This window comes from Mastacembelus armatus, chromosome 11 (genome assembly GCF_900324485.2).
Source record: "Mastacembelus armatus chromosome 11, fMasArm1.2, whole genome shotgun sequence".
NCBI lineage: Eukaryota > Metazoa > Chordata > Actinopteri > Synbranchiformes > Mastacembelidae > Mastacembelus > Mastacembelus armatus.
Genome location: NC_046643.1, coordinates 117,954 through 139,612, shown reverse-complemented (window position 1 = coordinate 139,612; position 21,659 = coordinate 117,954). Strand labels below are relative to the sequence as shown.

The window sequence follows — 21,659 nt, the reverse complement described above, 5'->3', positions numbered from 1 at the left end:
GCACTACAATGCTTGCAATCTTGCAACTTCTACAACAACCAATATTATAATGTTAATAATAACAGTGAAAATGAATTTATTACTTGGTTAATTCTTAATACAAATAATTTGCATTTTAAATTAAATATACACTTTCTCAAAGTGACAAACACAAAGCGCTCAGGCATGAAACAGACGCTTGTCTTACGTCATTGGGTCCTATGACGTTGCGCTAGGTATTATTTAGAGAAGCGAAGCTAGTATAGCTAATAGCGTTTACACTCTGAATGTCAGTTTTATTTAAAAAATTTACAGGGTGTACTACAGTTTAGCAGGTTTTAAATAAAAAATATTACTGAGCGTGCTGCCGCCAGCTGACAGTGAAGCAGTTCAAGGAGCATATTGCATCCTCGGTGGAAATTCCAGTAGACAAGCAGAGTCTCATCAACCAGGGCAGAGTGCTGCAGGATGACACCGATTGAATACAGTGAGTAAATGAGACGTTACTATATGCAAACAGAGGAAGTCTTCCACGCACAGAGTGTTTGCAGTGTACTACTATGCATAGTAGTACATGCATAGTCAAACACTGGTGTAACAAATAAGTAGCTGCATTGTATCACAATCATTTCTTGTACAGAGCCATTGTTAACTAATTCTACTTGTGTTAGGTAAACCAGTATATGAAATTAGCTCAGTTAAGAATTTGGGAATATAAACCATTCATCCACCTCAGTGGTTTGATGATACCTGAATACCTATCTTTAACAAGCAGCCAACCTGTTAGTCAGTTCATTTGGAGTCTGATTTAGTTTTGGCATCTGGGGTCAGATTCAGTCAACTGTGTTAAAGGCAGATGTGTCCGCATGTCTTGGAGCTCTGTTTACTACGACAAATCTTTCCATTGCTTGCTCTGACAGTCATTGTGTTTATACTGCTAAATTCCTGAAAAAGCTAAAAGCGTGTTTTTGACTATTACAACCTTGAGCTATCATCTCAATAGCTGCGGCAAAACTGTATTTTAATCAGAATTATTAATTAGCCTATTTTGATATTCATTCCTTTTTTTTTTACCTCTGTTTAGATATAGGGTACACTGTACACTGCGTTTTAAAATCTAAACAAATTCAATGCAGCTGTCACTGTTTTTCTTTGTTAAAATATGTAGCAAATAAATAATGACATGGTAACTCTTTCAGCACCATTTAGCTTGACTTCAAGGCACCCCTTTTGGGTACCACTGGTCTAACAAGGCATATTTGATGCAAAAAGGGATGTATTTATTAATATAAAAATGGCTAGCAGAACTGAAAACAGTGAGTAAGAGTGTGGTGCTAATTTTGTATAAAGCCAGTTTCAGTTCTGGCACTGAGTTAACAGTAAAACTGTACTTACAAATGAAACTACGTTTGGCTAAAAAAGTAGATATTTTGAACCTGTAGGTTTTCTTGCCCATAAATATTTTAACTAACCCCTGGTGAGACACTTTCATAGTTTCACACCTTCCTTTCGGTTACTTAGAACCATTTTGTCAAATTAAAAAGAAAAGAATATATTAACCATATAACCATTAACCTGATGATTATTCATCATGAGATCACATTTAAGTGTGTCCAACGAATGTCCCGTCCATAAAATATGAAAATATTACCTCATTAATTGTAAGTTAATGTTGATTTATTTAATCATAACAAGAATGTGTTACCACTAATATATATTATTAAAAATACTGGAATTTGTGCTTATTTCTTTTAATTAACCAGCAGTATATTCACACCACACATATAATAACACACATAATGGTACTTTAGTAACAAGAGCTGATGTAATCAAAATGACTATGGAATTTATTATTATCAGCAAAAATGGTTTGCTCATTCTGAGTAATGTCAACACTCACTTTTACGTGTTAGCATTTATTTGTTATTATTTATTGCATGCCTTTTATTTTAGGTTTTGTGGATACTGCTGGAATTTGTGAATTTGGATTAATGAATAATCTATCGATCTATCTATCTGTCTGCCTGCCTGCCTGCCTGCCTGCCTGCCTGCCTGCTACCGTGGCTTTTATCAGGGTACTCTGGCTTCCTCGCACAGTCGAAAGACATGCAGTTTTGGTTAAGCTAATTGATCACTCTAATTTGCCTGTAGATGTGAAAATCACAACAATCCCACTTCTTCCCAGGTTGCACAACACGACCGCAATAGGAACAGTTACATGACGCTGGGAGCCTTCAATCTGCCTGTGAACATTATGGACCCACAACAGATACATGTGGGTATGACCCTGCTGTATGCGAACCAAAGCATATACTTTATAAATATAGTGACCATATATATAAATATACTTTCTCAAGGCAAGAACAGTGTCATGCTTTGTGATAGCCAGTTGGTGAAGCCAGAAGGAATGCCAGACTGAGCACCAGCTCCTGAATAAATACCAGTCATAATTTCATTGTATTTCTAGTCTTATTGTCTCACTCTTCCTGTAAAGCTAACCACTGTTTGTATGTGTAGAGTAATGGATCAGTGGACATGCAGGTCAACTTGGACCAGTCAGTGCAGAGTGAACTCAGACTCACTCTTTGATCCACAGGCTCGAGGTATGCATGCTTTCAATATTTAGGTCAATGTGTGGATTGAGGGTTTTGGCATGGGGGAACAAGGGTGTGAAATCTTCCACTGTTAATATATGTTTCCTCTCTGTGTATAGAAGTAAACACAAAAAATACTTTATTCTATGAATTACTGTATGCTCAACATTTTTCAGTGACACTTATAATTTATGTTTTTTTAAAAGCACGAGTTAGGGTAGAGTTAGGGTAAGTGCACCGATGGTCCTCAGGCAGTCTAGGCTTATAGCAGCATAACTAAGGGATGGTTTACAGGGAGCCAATGAAGAGAAGCTAATATAGGAGAAATAAGATCTCTCTTGCTAGTTCCTGTCCGGACTCTGGATTCTGGATTAACTGGAGGCTTTTTATTGAGATACTGGGACATCCAGATAGTAATGAGTTACAGTAATCTAGCCTTGAGGTAACAAATGCATGGACTAGTTTTTCTGCATCATTTTGAGACAGGATGTTCATAATTTTGGAAATGTTGCACAAGTGAAAGAAGGCAGTTCTAAAGATTTGTTTTATGTGTGAGTTAAAGGACATGTCCTGGTCAAAAATAACTCCAAGGTTTTTAGCCATCTAAAGTAGCTATAATTTTAGAAAAGTTATTTCTGAGGATTTTAGGCCCAAATACAATAACTTCTGTTTTCTCTGATTTAAAAGTAGAAAGTTACTGGTCATCTAGGCCTTTATGTCAGTTAGACACGCTTGAAGTCTGGTTAACTGGTTTGTGTTAACAGGTTTCATAGATAGATACAGCTGAGTGTCATCTGCATAGCAGTGGTAATTAATAGAGTGCTTCCTAATAACACTGCCCAAAAGAAGCATGAACAAGGTGAACAGAATTGGTCTGTGCTGTTTCTGTACTATGATGTGCTCTAAATCCTGATTGAAAATGTTCAAATAGTTCATTTCTGTGTAAGTGGTCTGATAGCTGCTTTGCAACAACTTTTTCAAGGATTTTAGAAATAAAAGGTAGGTTGGATATTGGTCTATAATTAGCCAAGACTCCTGGATCAAGTCTAGGCTTTTGAGTAAGGGTTTGATTACTGCAATCTTAAAGGCCTGTGGTACGTAGCCTCATACTAGAGATAAATTTACTAAGTCTAATAAAGATGAGTTACTTAATGGCAGGGTGTCTTTAAACAGTCTAGTCGGGATGGGGTCTAAGAGACAAGTTGATGATTTGGATGAAGCAACTACTGATGTGAATTCAGAGAGATCTATAGGAGAGAAGCAGTATAAACATAACTGAGGTCTTACAGACGATTCAAGAGCTACTGTAGTAGAAGATTAATTTATTGCAGCTATAGGAAGCATCTGCTGAATTCTATCTCTAATAGTTGTGATTTTATTTGTAAAGAAAGTCATCACTGATGAGAGCTAAGGGAACACTGGGCTCAACAGTGATGTGACTTTTTGTCAGCCTGGCTACAGTGCTGAAATGAAACCTGGGATTGTTCTTATTTTCCTCTATTAGTGATGAATAGTATGCAGTTCTGGCTTTACGGAGAGCTTTTTTATATGTTAATAGACTGTTTTTCCAGGCTAGATAAATTTCCTCTAAATTTGTGGAATGCCACTTCCTTTCCAGCCTTCATGAGACCTGCTTTAAGGTACGAATATGTGAACTGTACCGTGGAGCTAATCTCCTCTGATTCACTAACTTCTTTTTCAGAGGGGCCACAGTATCAAGCGTCTCACGCAGTGAGGCTACAGCACTGTCAACAACATGATCAATTTGGTAGGGAGTAGGATTGAGGCAGCTGCCCTACACTGTGTTGGCACATGGCATAGATGTAAATAAAGATGGAATCATCATCTTAAATTTATTAACAGCATTGTCAGATAAACATCTACTGTAGTGTCCATGTTTACATCACTTGAATGAACAATGAAACAAACCACAGTGGTGAGTGTGCATGTGTATTTGTATGCATTTGAATTCAATTCAGTTTTATCTGCATAGCACCAAATCACAATACAAAAAACAAATGTATCTACATGTGTTGTAGGGGGCTCCCTCTTAGAGCCAGAGGTACCCCTGTTCTCCTCTACCTTGCTGCCATCTTTTTTCTCTGTTAGAGGGGCTTCATCATCACAACCCATGGACACAAGCTCCGTTTCTGCTTTATCATCCTACACCTCCATGCCTGAGAGACCAACCAACACCAGGCCCAAGTAAATTAGACTGAATAGTCCCATTACTGTCTGCTGTGAATCTCTTTACATTATCTGGGTAGTCATTTTTTGACTTAAAAGTTATTTTTCTGTCTGTGTATTTATTTTTGCCTCTTATTATAATCTTCCACAACATCGGTTTCTAGGACTGAGGCCGACATCATCACGTCATCTAATGACAGGTATGACTACCATATTTTCCGGGCTATAAGTCGCACTGGAGTCTCTTTTAGCAAAAACAACTTTGTTGAACAGAAAAAACATATACACTTACACTTCAGTGTGTAAGTTGCATTTCTAATTATACTAATTATAGCTGTGCATAACAACAAGCAGACGTGCATTACGAAAATCATTTATCCATGTCAAGAAGCGTTAAACAACTGCACCAACGTCAAGGCTGGTGGGGGATTGTCATGTCCTCTTGGGTTGTCTGAATGTCGACATTCACTCCAAACTTTGTTTCAGCTCCATACTTTATTACCTGCACTTTGAAGTCTGCAGTATAGCTCTTTCTTTTGTGTGGCATTCTCACTTGTGTTACACTAGGAGTTAGAGTTTAGCGTGAACATAAATGTTTTTACTTTTTCAGCAGTACAGTATCTTCAACTGAGTCAAAAGTTCCAGGAATGTCATCTAACACTAGTAGTTCTGCTTGACTCATTAAAATTACTGTAAATATACATGTATAAGTGTCCTCACTATATAAAGTCGCACGGCAAGCCAGATGATTAAAAAAAGTGTGATTTACACGCCGGAAAATACTGTTGTCAGTGTTCATGGGGGTGGAACTCTGCCTGCCTTCTGTTTGTCTTCAGTCATCCACGTCCATCAAAGTTTGTGGAGGTTCTCTGTGATGTTAGGAGGGTGGAGGAGAGGTTATCACCCTTCATAGAGAGGACCCACTCAATACTTGGAGTAGCCACTTCAGCACACTACAACAACAATGTAAGGTAGTAGCGGAACTAGGACAAAAAAAAAAAATCACATGACAGTATGACCTTTCAGAAAAAGTGAAGGAGTACATGATTAAACTTTTTAACATTTATGCAATTTGGCAATGAGGAATTTCAGATTGTAGAGGTATCACTGTTAAAGGTAAAGCAAAATCAGGTTATTACCTCAATGTCATCTCAAGGTGAAATGGTAATTAAGGAGCATTTTGGAAACTAGTAAAATTTATTACAACTCCTCTACATTGCTCCCACCCTTAATTTATGGTTAATAAAATTGTTGTGTTATGAAATTGGGTCTATTGTTAATAAAAACAGGTAATGGTTAGGTTTGAAGCATTTATCTTTTGTTATTTTTTCCACATTGCATGATATATGGGAACCTGTTAAAATTATGAACTGCAATTTTACTATTTCTAATGCAGTGTAAACGAAGCACGACAATAAACAATTATGAGTTTTAGCTATTTGGTGTTTTGAAAAGCCAAATGTGCCAGTCTTGACAACCTACTCACAGTAAGAATAGCCAGTCACATTTTAAAAAAAGAAACGGGCCCAAAATCAGAAGCACAAGAGTGGAAAGGGTTAACAAACAACCTCACTCACACCTTTAGTTTAGTAGTTAAGTGTCACTTCATACTGCAATCGCGTCGTGCTGTATTGTTCGTCAACAGATTAGCAACAGACTAGCTTTAGTCTAACACACCGAAAAACTATCAAAACTCTTTAAACAATTCATTAACCTACATATCGGTACTAGTCAAGTACCTTTCTATTTTGACTGGTATTTATTGCTATTCCCAGACTTAGCGTTCGTTAGCCTACCAGTTAGCTTGGGTAGTTAGTAACATGGCTTCTCCCTCTCTCTCTTTCCTGCTCGGTGTGCCACATGTTTAGTTATTCCGCTGCCTCCTTTAGTGATAATGATACCTGTAATAAGTGCAAGGTTCTGCTAGCTTTGGAGGCGAGGATCACATATTTGGAAGGGCGGCTAGCAGGTGTGGAGCCACCAAGCTCAGGCTCAGAGTCTGTTAGTGGTCCAAGGGCAGCTCCGGACGTAACCCTGGGTGACCAGGCAGAGGTTCCTTAGCTCGAGCTGTCACCCCCCTCAAACCACATAGAGATTGTGTCTGTCCCTCAAACATATTAATGAAATAAACCAGAAGTTAACAGAAGAGGAGTTATTCTCACTAAATACACACCACTAATAGACCACTTCACTCTCAGAGCGCAGGTCTACTTGTGGTTCCCAGAGTTTCCAAAAGCAGAATGGGAGGCAGAGCCTTTAGCTCCTCCTCTGTGGAACCAGCTCCCAGTCTGGGTTCAGGAGGCAGACACACTGTATTTTTAAGGCAAGACTTAAAACCTTCCTTTTTGGCAAAGCGTATAGTTAGGGCTGGCTTCAGGTAACCCTGAACCATCCCTTAGTTATGCTGCTATAGAACTAGACTGCCCAAGAACCATCGGTGCACTGAGCTTCCCTACCCTAACCCTAACACTCCCTTCCCTTCCCCTCTCTTCCTCTCCTCCCACCTCACATGTATATTCCACCATTGAATGTCACTAACCTTGTGCTCTCTTTCTCCCCTAGTTTGTGCTCTCTCCCTCTCTCTCTGTTCTCTCTCTGTACCTTCTGCAGGTGTCCCTGGTCCTGGTGCTGTATATCGCTGATATGCAGTTACTGATCCCACCAACCTGCAGTGTCTATTTGTTGTTTATTGTTGCTCTTCTTTTCTTTCTCCTCACACCAACTGGTCGAGGCAGATGGGAGCTCGGTTCTGCTGGAGGTTTTTTCTTCCGTTTTTGTAAAGTGCCTTGAGATGATTTGTATTGTGATTTGGTGCTATACCAATAAAATTGAACTAAATTGAATTGAATATATAGGGTATGATACCAAGTCTTTATCAGTAAGTCAAGATCAGAACAAGCAGCTTTCCCTAAAAGAAAAGTTATGTTTGCAAAATAGGCACTATTCAGCAGTGTTTCAATTATTAGAGTAAGGATTAGATTACTTAGATTACTTGAAGGTAAAACATTTTCTCAAACAGGGTTAAATCAAATCATATAAATCAGAAGTTAACACAAGAGGAGTTATTCATAAAAACATAATAAAAATTAAGACTACTCCTCTTACTGAACAGATATTAAATATAAATAAATATTAGGTCTCTTTCTTCTAAATCTCTGTCAGTAAATTACTTGATAACTGATCACCAAATTGACTTACTCTGTCTTACTGAGACCTGGCTGCATGAATCAACCCCACTCCATCATAAAAATGGTCATTTTTTTCGAAGCACAGGTCGAGGTGGAGGAGTTGCTGCAATCTTCCACTCAAACTTATTAAACTTTCATCCTCAGAACAGTTACAACTCATTTGAGAGCCTCACTCTTAGCCTCTCGCATCCATACTGGAAAACAAAAAAAACAGCTCTACTTGTCATTGTGTACCGTCCACCTGAGTTTTTAACTGAATTTCCAGACTTCTTATCTGATTTAGTGCTTAGTTCAGATAAAGTCATTATAGTGGGAGATTTTAACATTCATGTAGATGTTGAAAATAATAGTCTCAGCACTGCATTTAATTCGATTCAACTGGTTTCACTCAAAATGTTAATAAACCCACCCACTATTTCAATCACATTCTTGATCTTGTTCTGACCTATGGCATTGAAATTGAACTTTTAGTAGTTTTCCCTCAAATCCTCTTTTGTCAGATCACTTTGATGATAACAGATCATGGAAGAAAATTCCACTACAGTAGATGTTTATCTGACAATGCTGTTAATAAATTTTGAAGAAAATGATTCCATCTTTATTTACATTTATGCCATGTGCTAACACTGGAGGGCAGCTGCCTCAATCCTACTCCCTACCAAATTGATCATGTTGACAGTGCTGTAGCCTTGATGCTGTGACCCTTCTGAAAAAGAAGTTAGTGAATCAGAGGAGATTACCTCCAAAGTTAGTGAATCAGAGGAGATTACCTCCATGGTACAGTTCACACATTCGTACCTTAAAGCAGGCATCACGAAGGCTGGAAAGGAAGTGGCGTTCCACAAACTTAGGGAATTTTATCTAGTCTGGAAAAACAGTCTATTAACATATAAAAAAGCTCTCCGTAAAGCCAAGTCTATTAACATATACAGGGGGGCAAGAAAGTATTTAGTCAGCCACCAATTGTGCAAGTTCTCCCACTTAAAAAGATGAGAGGCGCCTGTAATTTTCATCATAGGTATGTATACCTCAACTATGAGAGACAAAATGAGAAAAAAAATCCAGAAAATCATATTGTCTGATTTTTAAAGAATTTATTTGCAAATTATGGTGGAAAATAAGTATTTGGTCAATAACAAAAGTTCATCTCAATACTTTGTTATATACCCTTTGTTGGCAATGACAGAGATCAAACGTTTTCTGTAAGTCTTCACAAGGTTTTCACACCCTGTTGCTGGTATTTTGGCCCATTCCTCCATGCAGATCTCCTCTAGAGCAGTGATGTTTTGGGGCTGTTGCTGGGCAACACGGACTTTCAACTCCCTCCAAAGATTTTCTATCAGATTGAGATCTGGAGACTGGCTAGGCCACTTCCAGGACCTTGAAATGCTTCTTACGAAGCCACTCCTTCGTTTCCCGGGCGGTGTGTTTGGGATCATTGTCATGCTGAAAGACCCAGCCTCGTTTCATCTTCAATGCCCTTGCTGATGGAAGGAGGTTTTCACTCAAAATCTGACGATACATGGCCCCATTCATTCTTTCCTTTACATGGATCAGTCGTCCTGGTCCCTTTGCAGAAAAACAGCCCCAAAGCATGATGTTTCCACGCCCCTGGCTTCACAGTAGGTATGGTGTTCTTTGGATGCAACTCAGCATTCTTTCTCCTCCAAACACGACAAGTAGAGTTTTTACGAAAAAGTTCTATTTTGGTTTCATCTGACCATATGACATTCTCCCAATCCTCTTCTGGATCATCCAAATGCTCTCTAGCAAACTTCAGCCGGGCCTGGACATGTACTGGCTTAAGCAGGGGGACACGTCTGGCACTGCAGGATTTGAGTCCCTGGCGTGTAGAGTCCGTGGTGTGTTACTGATGGTAGCCTTTGTTACTTTGCAAAGGCACCTGCAAGGTGGAATGTCCAGTGAAACAAAATGAACTGTGACATATGAATTTCTCACAGTGCTGTACTAATTGTTTGTATGATCACTTTGTTGGTAGAAGATTGTAACATATCTTAACTCATCACTGCTGCAGTGTTATATTTGCCACGTCTCTGTGTTGTGATAACTTTCATTTCTGCAATTGTAGCATGTTGTCATGATCTGCAACTTGACTTCCGGTCTCACGCCTTTCTTTTGAAGGACCATACCGGATCTGGTTTGCCTCACCACACTCACTCTTGACAAATTAAGCAATTGTTTTCAGCTGTGTTTTTTCCCTTAGCCCACAGATATGTACCGCCGCGCAACCACAGACGCCCGGTTGTTTGTGGAACGCCGATGTCACCAACCTCGACTTATCTGTTCACGATTTGCCTCGAAGTTATCTCCCCCCTGGAGTTTCCTGGATTTTCCAGTATATGGAATTGTCACCTTCGCTGGCTAAACTAAGTAGCCTCTCCTATTTTTATTTTGTGTTCTTGTGAAAGTCTTTTTCGGGAGTGTTGTGTTTTGCCCAAGAGGATTGGAGTTGTCTTAAGTGGACCTGGATTTCTGTTGAAAGTTTTTTTCTTTTCCGGCAGAAGTTACGTTGTGTTTTGAACAATTATTTCACGAAAGTGTGATTACTGACGTCATGTTCGGCGTTTTAAGACTTTCTGTTTTCGATTGACTGTGCACGTTTCTGCTCAAGGCTTTCTACAGGGACGTTCCGACCCAAAGGACTGAGTGCATTGTGGAACTAAGACGTTTATTCTTTTTGTGGAACCTCCAGAGCCGAGCGAGTTTTCTGTTGAAGAAAGACTTGTTTTTCTGCCTGGAGCACCGGATTAGCTCAGCGTTCCAGAAACTAGACGTTGACAAGACTTTAACCTCATCTCTCCTCTGAGCTGTCAATTCAGTTTCCCGGATCCCCTGTCCAGGGAGCCCTGCACCCGCCACATTTTGCTCTGCGGAAACCACCCGGCTCATCCACCACATCCCTCCCGACTACACCGGTACGACTGGGATCGGCCGAGATCTTAACTGCCTCCACCATAGATCCTACCCGTACTCTTACCAATATTCTGGTCATCATCTCCGCCTGCTTCAAGAATCCTGTAATATAGACTGAATGAACACAGATTTCTTACCTGAGTTGCCAGCGTGGGTTGATTTATTGGTCCTCAATTCCCTCAGTATGATACGTTTGCGCTGGGCAGGAGATGAGTTGAGAAACTTTTTTTTTTTTTTTTTTTTTAAATCCCTGAAGTGAAATTCAGGTAGTCCTTTAGTGAAAATGAGTAGCAATTAGTAAAAGTAGTCAGTAACTCGTTGCACAAAATGTTTATAAATATGGCCTAGGTTCTGGATCCACATACACTGTGTTTCAGTCCCTGAATGTGATTTGTGCAAGATAACAGAAAATCACTGGCATTATACCTGAAGTTAAGTATTTAACTTAAAGTTCTATTTATTTTTCCTTGAAATAGGCCAACACAGCATTTAGGAGCATGAGACTAGACTAGAACAAATTCTAGTCTTTGGATCCCCTCTACACATGATACTTAATTTAGTACACCAGTCTAAATTAAAATATAGACATATTAGATTGATTTGATGACAGTAACTTATTAACAATCATACAAGTTACCTATTATTTTACATATAAATACAGTAGTTACACTGTTATATCACTAATATGCAAGTGTGTGTCTTTCCAGAAAAGGGAGGAGCATAGGGAGGAGGCACAAGCACACAAGTTGATTACATCTTGTGCAGACGTTTCAACCTGAAAAGGATCAGTGACTACAAAGTAGTGGTTGGGGAGAGTGTAGCCAGACAGCATAGGATGGTGGTTTGTAGGATGACTCTGGTGGTGAGGAAGATGAAGAGGACAAGGGCAGAGCAGAGGACCAAGTGGTGGAAGTTGAAAAAGGAAGTGTGTTGTGTGGCTTTCAGGGAGGAGCTGAAACAGGCTCTGGGAGGTGAGGAGGTTCTTCCAGATGACTGGACAGCTACAGCTAAAGTGATCACAGAGACGGGTAGGAGGGTACTTGGTGTGTCATCTGGAAAGGAGAAAGCACATAAGGAAACTTGGTGGTAGAATGAGGAAGTTCAGGAGTGTATTAAGAGGAAAAGGTTAGCTAAGAAGAAGTGGGACACTGAGAGGATGGAAGAGAACACAAAGGAGTACAGGGAGATGCGGCGTAAAGTGAAGGTAGTGGTGGCAAAGGCCAAACAAAGGGCGTATGTGGATTTGTATGACAGGATGGACACTAAGGAGGGAGAGGTGGATTTGTACAGGTTGGTGAGGCAGAGAGACAGATGGGAAGGATGTGCAGCAGGTTAGGGTGATCAAGGACAGGGATGGAAATGTTTTAACAGGTACCACAAGTGTGATGGAAAGATGGAAGGAATACTTTGAAGAGTTGAATGAGGAAAATGTCAGAGAGCACAGAGTAGAAGAGGAGCACTTTGTGGAGCAGGAAGGAGCAAAGATCAGTAAGGAGGAAGGCGTTGAAGAGGATGAAGAGCGGAAAGGCAGTTGGTCCTGACGACATACCTGTGGAGGTATGGAAGTGTTTAGGAGAGGTGGCGGTAGAGGTTTTGACTGGGCTACTTAAGGTCTTGGAAAGTGAGAGGATGCCTGAGGAATGGAGGAGAAGTGTACTCTTGCCTATTCTTAAGAACAAGGAAGACGTGCAGAGTTGTGGAAACTACAGAGGAATAAAGCTGATGAGTCACACAACAAAGTTATGGGAAAGAGTAGGCTAGTGGAGGCTAGGCTGAGGTCAGAAGTGAGCATTTTTGAGCAGCAATATGGTTTCATGCCAAGAAAGAGTACCACAGATGCAATATTTGCTTTGAGAATGCTGATGGAGAAGTACAGAAAGGCCAGAATTAGCTGCATTGTGTCTTTGTAGATTTGGAAAAAGCATATGACAGGGTGCTGAGAGAAGAGCTGTGTTGGTTGTATGAGGAAGTCTGGAGTGGCAGAGAAGTATGTTCAAGTGGTGCAGGACATGTATGAGAGTGTGCTGTAGGGGTGACAGAGGAGTTCAATGTGGAGGTGGGACTGCACCAAGGATCGGCTTTGAGCCCTTTCTTGTTTGCTGTGATGATGGACAGACAGACAGATGAGGTTAGATAGGAATCTCTGTGGACCATGATGTTTGCAGATGACTGTCATCTGTAGTGAGAACAGGGAGCAGGTGGGAGAAAATCTAGAGAGGTGGAGGTTTGCTCTGGAAAGGAGAGGAATGAAGGTTAACCGCAGTAAAACAGAGTACATGTGTGCAAATGAGAGGGAGTCAAGTAGAACGGTGAGGTTACAGGGAGTAGAGGTGAAGAAGGTGGAGGATTTTAAGTACCTAGGGTCAACAGTCCAGAGCAACGGAGAGTGTGGAAAAGAAGTGAAGAGACATTTGCAAGCAGGTTGGAACGGGTGGAGGAAAGTGTCAGGTGTGATGTGTGACAAAAGAGTGTCAGCAAGAATGAAAGGAAAGGTGTACAAGACAGTGGTGAGACCTGCAATGTTGTATGGTTTAGAGACAGTGGCACTGAGAAAAAGACAGGAGGCAGAGCTGGAGGTAGCAGAGCTGAAGATGTTGAGGTTCTTTTTGGAGTGACGAGGATGGATAGGATCAGGAATGAGTACATCAGAAGGACAGCTCATGTTAGATGTTTTGGAGAAAAAGCCAGGGAAGCCAGATTGAGATGTTTTGGACATGTTCAGAGGCGGGACAGTGAATACACTGGTAAAAGGACACTGAGGTTAGAGCTGTCAGGAAGGAGGCCTAAAGGAAGACCAAAAAGGAGGTTTGTGGATGTAATGAAGGAGGACATGAGGATAGTTGGTGTGGATGAGGAGGATACAGAGGATAGGGTTGAATGAAGGCGGATGATTCGCTGTGGCGACCCCTGAAGGGAGCAGCCGAAAGGAAAAGAAGTGTGTGATGTTATCTTGGGATATTTGGTGACATTTCCAGCAGGCATTAGGCACTTTCCATTGAGCTTAGTTTGTTAATACTGTATGGGAATTGAGAGTTATTTGTTTCACAGGTATTTAGACATAAACCACAGTACTGGAGGATTTGGATAATGGTGCTAAAGGAAGTCAGTAGATTCCACAAGTCACTGGGATTTGTCATCTCATTCTGATCTGTCTGTCAGTCTCCCGTTCGGTTCTTCCCTCACTCGTGAACAAGACCCCGAGATACTTAAACTCTCCTCCGACCCAGAGAGTGCAAGCCACCCCCAACTACTTGAGTTTTTTTTTTTTTTTGTACCTATGCAGAATTCTGCACAAATAGGACATCAAAATAAGGTTGCACACTATAGCAGTCTATGTAATCTTTTTATCTGACTGTACTACACATGAGTTTTCAATATATGCTGGAATTGGAACAATGGCTGTGTGCAGCTCCTGGCATCTACAGTTTCCAGGATAACTACCATCAGCTCAAAACCTGTGCTCATTCTGCCCTCCAAGCAGAGAATCACTGAGCAGATATACTGATGTATAAACTATTGTTCATAAATAATTTCAGCATTTACTGATTGTAAAATGGTCTCTTAGCATTTCTTTTTGTATGAATATAAAACTCATAAAACAGATTAAACGGGTAATTTGTGCACTTTTGAAGTCTGGACAGAACTAGCTGAATTGCTTTCAGGCTTTACACTAACCCCATCTTGACTCAAGTGCCATATATAAAAGCACTTTTACTACTTTTTCTAGCATGCACACACACTAACTAGAGGACAATCCAAATTGTTATTCAATTTTAAAACAAGTTACAAAAACTACCCTAGCCTAAAAAGCCAGTTAGTGAGCAAGAAAGTACATTTTGTACCAATGTACAAGTACATTTTACATTTCAGTTAATTATACTAGCTAACTGAATCAATATGTCAGAAATAAACATTTAAAGTCACTTATGAACTGAAGTTTATTTCTGAAAGCTTTAGAGTGCTTGTGTTGCTTGCTCAACTGAACATTTATTCCAACAAAGGTGTTGAGTTAAAACTTAGAGCAAAGGCATCAATAACAATAAGACATAGGTTGTAAAATACCACAATTTTCCAGACATAAAGCTTTTCTTTTAGTTTTGAAAGAAAGATATCCCAAAAATGCTGAGTTACTCTTTAAAAGAAGAGGAAGGGTGAAATGACTGAAATATGTGATGCTGTAGCAGACATTTGAATTGTATCACATATTTTGGACCTACACTGGAGTGTGAAAATACATTTAATGTTGTGCAATGTTGCATTTCTCATGTCCTTGTCATTGTTAAGATGTATGTAATCATGAAGTATGATGTTGATTACTTCCACATGAATAAACAGATGTCTGTTATTACAACAGCTGGTAGCAGACTGTATGAATAACAGCCATATGGCAGCTGGACCCAAGAACCTAATTCTATGGTCAGGTTAACCAACAATAGTTAAACTAAAATTACAAAAAGGAAAAGTGGTGTCATATTTGGCTTTGTTTTTCATTCAGGGACAACAGAATACATTTTAAGAATGAAGAGCTTAACCTTCCAGTTTTTTGTGTTCCTATATTGAGAATGAACTAAACTTCTCAAGTCCAATTGGCCATTATTCCTTTAATGGTCTTCCTGGGGTCAGTTCCTGCTCTGTCGCAGTGAGGACAGGAGGAGGGGTAACAGGTTAAGAGCAGGTCGGTGCTCCTGCACCCCCAGCGCCACCAGAGCCCCTGCCAGGAGGGAAGTTACCCTGGGCAGGACAGGGGGCTGGGCTGGCATCACCTGTAAAACAGAGAAAATGGAGTATGGTGCACAAAACAGCTGTTGAGATAGTTACATCACTGACATTTTAACATGTTAACACAGTAGATGAAAACCTAATTTCCATAGACCGCCCTAGCATTACGTTCATTCTGTAAATTTTAAACAATATAACCTCAAGATCCTTAAAAAAAATTGCTTGTTGGATTATCTGACCATGTCAGACACTTCTTTTCCAACAATGGCATGGGTGGATGGCTGCATCTAACATTTCTGTGTAGAACAGAAGAAATCTCTACAACACATTAAAACATCCATTATAGCTACTCCTGTCAGTAGGTACTTAAGAGTCAGCTGCTTACCTTTTCAACCTTATGGCAATAAATGAGACCATCCTGTCCAATGTAAAAAGTAGAGAACGCATCATATGATCTGTAACAGACATTTGAATAAATCAAATATCAAACATTCTGCATATCTTATTATTTTTAAAACAGTAAATTAAAATGTATAGCTTCTTATCAGCCCAGCTGTGTAACAGTACCAGCTGCAGTCTGAATGCACTAGGTGTTACCTATAAAGGTGAGATTTATCTTTGCGATAAAAGCGCAGCAGCAGTGAGTGGAAGGGAAGACCCCTGATCCTCCAGCGCGCCTTAACTGTCCCATCTTCTGTGTGCTTGGTGAGCTTCAGCACCTCTAGATGAGCCTCAGCGTAGTAACACAGACACAGAAGGCGCCAAATAGTGAGGGTGAGCTGGTACAGCACACGGCCTCTATACCAACAACACATGCAGCAGATCAGGGCACACAGTAAGTGGTACAAACAGAAACTGAGAACCCATATACAGTGTCTGGTCACATCAAAAGGGTATATATTAACAGTAGCCCAATGTGAAGGAGCAGATTCACCTCATCTTTGTATTCATGAGACCATTGATGAATTCCATATCATGTGAGTACATGGTGTAATCATGACTCTTCATGAAGAAACTTGGAAGCTGAAAAATAAAGACAGTAAAGACAGTTCACTCATTATATTGCAATTACAATTATAGTTGTACTTAATAGAGAGACTCTGGTTTGGACCTTCACTTGACACAGACTGTTTGATTTATACATCACTATAGCATCACCTCACCTGTAGCTGCCATAGTTAGCAAACTGGCTGACAAATCATTAGTAGGAGCTTCAGGTTTAAAAAAAGTAAAAATGGAATGTTGGCATGAACTTAGCAATACAATAAATAAAATTAGGGTGAAAAATGCATTTAAGAAGGATTGGTGTGATAAACAGGGACATGTTTGGCCATGATTACAAAGTTAAGCCCTTCTTGGAAGAGTTCCCTGCCTGAGAGCCAAAGGGTTATATTTGTGATTAAGCCCAAATGAAGGATGGACTAAGAAATAGTTAGCCTTAGGTAAGCATGAGACTAATGTACCCGAATGTGCAACTGATGTGCAATATGCACATAGAACATTTTTTTGAAGTTTTCCTGAGTTTTAAACTTTGCGTGATTTAGTATGTTTTGTATTCTTATTTTATTCATATACTTTTTTACTTATATTCAAACAGTTTCTACCTGTCTTTCTGCAGAGTGGCCATAATAAAGAGTGGTAAGGTAAAGCACTCATGTCTATGTTGATGAAAACCTTCCTCAGAATACAAACCCTAAGAACCACAAAGCTAAATCAGTTGAAATAAAAGTCAACAGAGAATGCACATTAATCAACTCATCTTTATTGGACCTGGTCAATTTATATCTAGGCTATGTACCCTAGGCTTTTAAGATTGCAGTAATAAAATCCTCACTCAAAAAGCCTAGTCTTGATCCTGGAGTCCTGGGAAATTATAGACCAATATCCAACCTACCATTTATTTCTAAAATCCTTGAAAAAGCTGTTGCTAAGCAGCTATCAGACCACTTACACAGAAATTAACTATTTGAAGATCTATTTGAAAATCTCTCTCTCTCTCTCACTCGCTCATGGCAGCATACTAAACACAACACAAAAACTAGGGCAATAGACACTCACCATGTCACACAGTCACTTTGGTATCAAGCACTCTTACCTCTATCCTCAGTCTTTCATACATCATAGCCAGTTTCTCCTCTCCTTCACCGTTTCCTTTGGAAGGTCTCCCTTCTGCTCTCTCTGCATGGCTACAGAGAAATGTAGATGGCAGCAGAGACACTGCAACAGGCTTTTTGTCAGGTTCAATATTCTGCCTAGATTTTAGCCCCCCACCACAAACTGGCTCTTTGCCTGGGCAATGAAAACAATAAAACTGGGAGCCGTAAATAAACGGTGCAGGACACTTCTCTGCTTCAAACAGATTTCTGAAACAGTCATGTTCTCTCTTTCCAGCATCCACATTGCTTCTCTTGAAGTTGTTGATCCTGATATCATCCTCTCTGCTGCCATCCACCATAGTCAGGGGAAGGAAGAACTCAGAGGAATTGTGAGCCCCTGGAGCAAGGAGCTCTCCTAGTTTATTGTAACTGAACAGCGGAATCTCCAGCAGGGTATGTAGGCTGTCTGACTCACCCTGTCGCACCAGTACACACATGCTGAGAGAATCCTCCCAGTCCTCCTCATCATGACCTTCTCTCTGGGGCTGGCTGGCATTGTGGAATGGATGGGACAGCACTGGCTGCTTAATGTTATATCTCAAGCTGTTGGGGGGTGCTAGGGCCCATGACACACTACTCAGGGGGCGGGTATGATGGATCCACTGCCAGTAAAACACCTGAAGGAACAATAAGGACATAGATTATCTTTAACATACAGTACTATAACTGTTATTCACACACTGTTTTTGATATTATTTTATCGCAATAGCAGTCTGACATTTTGATAAAGCAAAAAACAACACAAGTATCTTAGTAAGAACAGCTTCAGCGCTCTTAAACACTAATTATACAAGTCTCTCAAATATACCAGATGGACGCCATTCCTTCAAAAGATATTCCTTTATTTGATGTTTTGATGATGGTGGTACAGAGTGCTCTCTGAAATGTCAGTCCAAAGTGTCCCATGGGTTTGGATTGAGTGACTGTAAAGGTCACAGCATATGATTCATACTGTCAAGTGTTCAGGTTTCTCCTTTAACTTGTCACCCAGTTGTATTATTAACTATTAAGACACCAGGTTAGGACACAGGACATTGTTAGAATAGCACAAAGATTGACACATCGGAAATCAACTACCCCAACTAAAACAAATATTACACCTAGAAACAACTGTAATAAAGTAATGTGAACTATAATGTACATTATACATGTATTTTAACATTCATTAAAAGTCTATATAATCCCAATTAAATTTAAGTTTAAAATCAACCGATTTTGATTCCAGTCTTGATTCAGATAAATAATAATGCTGCATAAAGTGCAGATTTTTTCTACCTTTAGCAAGTGAGCAAAACTGTTCTTTCCTTGAATATAAAATTGTACAAAACATTTTTTATCCAGATCTAAAAAGACATAAAATGAATATGTACCTGAAGCGCTTTCTCTCAGAAAGAACTAAAATTAACTCATTACACAAACTGCTGAACTGTATTTCCCTTCAGGGATTATTACAGTTTATCTCATCTCATCTCAACAGTGAAATGACAGAGAAAATCTTAGAATCATGTAGGTTACCTGATTAAGAGTCCAGCTCTGCTTTTTGATGGGTTGCCTTCTGCTGTGGCTGCGGACACAGCCCACCCAGAAGGCAACACCCCCTCTCATTACAGCCATTTAACTCCAAGTCACCAGCTGGCCATCATCCAAAGCTCAGAGGACTCCACAAAGACACAAACCAACTGCAGCAACAGGTTCTCTATCTTTATGAATCTGAGATCACAGAACAGAGAAGAGAGGGTACAACTAGTGACATTAGCCACAACCAGATTATCCACTCAGAAGTGACAATGTGCTGTTGTTTTTGGTGTGTCTGATATAGTAGTAAACAATATAATTTAGATCTGAAAGGTTGGTTAACAAAACATACGTTCTACATTATTTTGTGAAAACTGAAAACAAAATCAATAGAATCAAGGGAAAATAAATACATGATTGGTATCATGGTGGTAGCTACATGTTAAATATGCAAGAACAATGATGCACTAATGAATTCTTACCCAATCTGGGTCTTCCCAGACTATGCCAGGAGCACATGACCTTCAGCAGACCACAAGTTTATGATCAGACTCCATGGTGACAGCTGAGTGTGAACCAACCAAGCGCAAACATACTACAAATTAAATGTTTCATCGTATTGCTTTCTTACATTTTCTAAAATCTACATATAGAACTGAAATGTACGTGAACCATAAGTGTAAATGGATCTTTAGTTTAAGTCTAAAGCCAGACCAATATATCGTTTTGCCGATTTTATCGGCTGACATGAGCCTATATTTCGGCGAATATGCCGCAGATACGCTGCATATATTAACATTTTTTAATGTACATTTAAAATGCGTATATGTATATATACTCTGTTTATGTATACTGTATTCTATATACAGTTCCAGTCAAAAGTTTGGACACACGAATTGAAATGCCATTGCCTGCACAAGTGTATCCAAACTTTTGACTGGTACTGTACTATAATATACACATAAATGATATCGGCCGATATATCAATATTGGATTTTTTTTTTAAAAACTTCATAATATCAGTATCGGCATCGGCCCCAAAAAACCCATATCGGTCGAGCTCTAGTTGAGTCTTCTTGGTGAATACCTTTGGGGTTGATAGCTGCTGACGTTATTTAAACAAAGTTGTTTCAGGACCATTTGATAACTTGTGAAGTTTACTGTAACTTAAATAAACAAATTATTAAAAGTAGATTATCTTAAATTATTTATAGTATGAGATAAAAAATTGTGACAGAAAAGGAATAAAAGATTTTCATTATTGTAGTTTTAACTCATTTGCACTGATAATGGATGCGCCATTATTTATCACATTAACTTGATCGATGTAACGTTAACATAACGTAACGTCGATATTTAGGTCTCAATTTTGTAGCGCTATCTACTGATCACTTTTAAAGTGCATTTATAACACACTTATTTCCACAAATAACAGGAATATACGGATCCAGAGATCTTCCCTTAAAAGTTGACGGCACTTTGCGTGCTGTTAGCTAATGCTGGCTACCCACCGTGACAGCTAGCTAATGATAGCTGCTAGCTAGCCAAGCTAACTAGGTAGCTACCAGTTAATACTGAGTTAGTCACCGGCTTGTGCAAACATCCCTGCAGTGTTACCTTTTAAAGACGAAACCCCGCCGAAGTCAATCTAACGTTAAGATGAGGTTCTTCTTCAGTAATCACAAAGAGGCTAGCGGCAGTAACAAAGAAGTAGCTAAGCAGTACGCTAGCGGTTAACTTACACGAATGTCATTCCAACCCCGTGTGTCCTTGCCGGGCCAAACACTCCTCACGCAACCAGCCGTAATGCTGCATTTGCTGTTGTTGGAAATGCAGCTACTGTCTCCAAGTAACACAGACGGACTGAATAGCCAATTGCTATTTTGGGAAACTAATCAACTTTACAGTTTAATTTTCTGCCACACTCATCAAAGAAAAGACTTCGAGGATTTTATAATTGTATAACTTTATAGTTAAGACTGACTGTCTCATAACTACTTAATTACGTGACTTTTCTCCTAATTATGAGAATAATTTTGAGATCGCTTACAATGATGGAGGAATTGGTAGTATTCCACACTTGCCTGAAAATTACCACGTTTTTCTTTTGGATCAAGTCAATTTAATGATACTGTCAGTATATTCTGTACTACATAGCAAAATTAAGTGTCACTGGCTAATTCTTATAATTCTTAGAATATGAGAGGGGCCTCACTTTGCAACCCACAGTGTAATTCACTATATCTGAGTAAACTTTACTTAGAACTTTACTTTATATCATGAGGTTTTTGAGATTTATTTAGTATCAAAGTTATGCACTGGAAGTTTTGAGTATACCCAGCACATAGTTAATAATGTTAATGTTAATAGTTTGATGTACTTAGATA

The 21,659-nt window shown here is 39.5% G+C and overlaps 3 protein-coding genes across 7 annotated transcripts; 2 read left to right on the top strand and 1 right to left on the bottom strand.

Moving 5' to 3' along the window:
- The first annotated feature begins 198 nt into the window (after positions 1–198).
- Positions 199–10,203, top strand: LOC113126814 (large proline-rich protein BAG6-like). 3 transcript variants are annotated; one of them, XM_026300971.1, is made up of 4 exons: positions 199–466; positions 1,933–2,054; positions 2,165–2,254; positions 2,497–2,922. In XM_026300971.1, the coding sequence occupies exons 1-4, from the start codon at positions 448–450 to the stop codon at positions 2,566–2,568; spliced, it is 303 nt and encodes a 100-aa protein (XP_026156756.1). In that variant the 5' UTR covers positions 199–447; the 3' UTR covers positions 2,569–2,922. The 3 variants fall into 3 exon arrangements, 1 of the variants encoding a protein (XP_026156756.1); XR_003295342.1 differs by lacking the exons at positions 1,933–2,054; positions 2,497–2,922 and adding an exon at positions 10,173–10,203; XR_003295341.1 differs by lacking the exons at positions 1,933–2,054; positions 2,497–2,922 and having other exon boundaries at positions 2,165–2,302.
- LOC113126816 (large proline-rich protein BAG6-like) lies at positions 4,343–6,581 on the top strand. The gene is made up of 3 exons (XM_026300972.1): positions 4,343–4,778; positions 4,925–4,960; positions 5,597–6,581. Exons 1-3 carry the CDS (start codon positions 4,705–4,707, stop codon positions 5,733–5,735), a joined length of 249 nt encoding a protein of 82 aa, XP_026156757.1. The 5' UTR covers positions 4,343–4,704; the 3' UTR covers positions 5,736–6,581.
- Positions 10,204–13,603: 3,400 nt separating the features above from the next.
- On the bottom strand, positions 13,604–21,146 carry c11h6orf136 (chromosome 11 C6orf136 homolog). 3 transcript variants are annotated; one of them, XM_026300387.2, is made up of 8 exons: positions 20,890–21,106; positions 19,755–19,837; positions 19,273–19,467; positions 17,697–18,374; positions 16,536–16,624; positions 16,199–16,399; positions 15,987–16,056; positions 13,604–15,645 (listed from the first exon to the last, which is right to left on the bottom strand). In XM_026300387.2, exons 3-8 carry the CDS (start codon positions 19,369–19,371, stop codon positions 15,502–15,504), a joined length of 1,281 nt encoding a protein of 426 aa, XP_026156172.1. In that variant the 5' UTR covers positions 19,372–19,467; positions 19,755–19,837; positions 20,890–21,106; the 3' UTR covers positions 13,604–15,501. The 3 variants fall into 3 exon arrangements, with proteins under 3 accessions (XP_026156172.1, XP_026156173.1, XP_026156170.1); XM_026300388.2 differs by lacking the exon at positions 19,755–19,837 and having other exon boundaries at positions 21,015–21,146; XM_026300385.2 differs by lacking the exon at positions 19,755–19,837 and having other exon boundaries at positions 20,890–21,104.
- Positions 21,147–21,659: the final 513 nt, after the last annotated feature.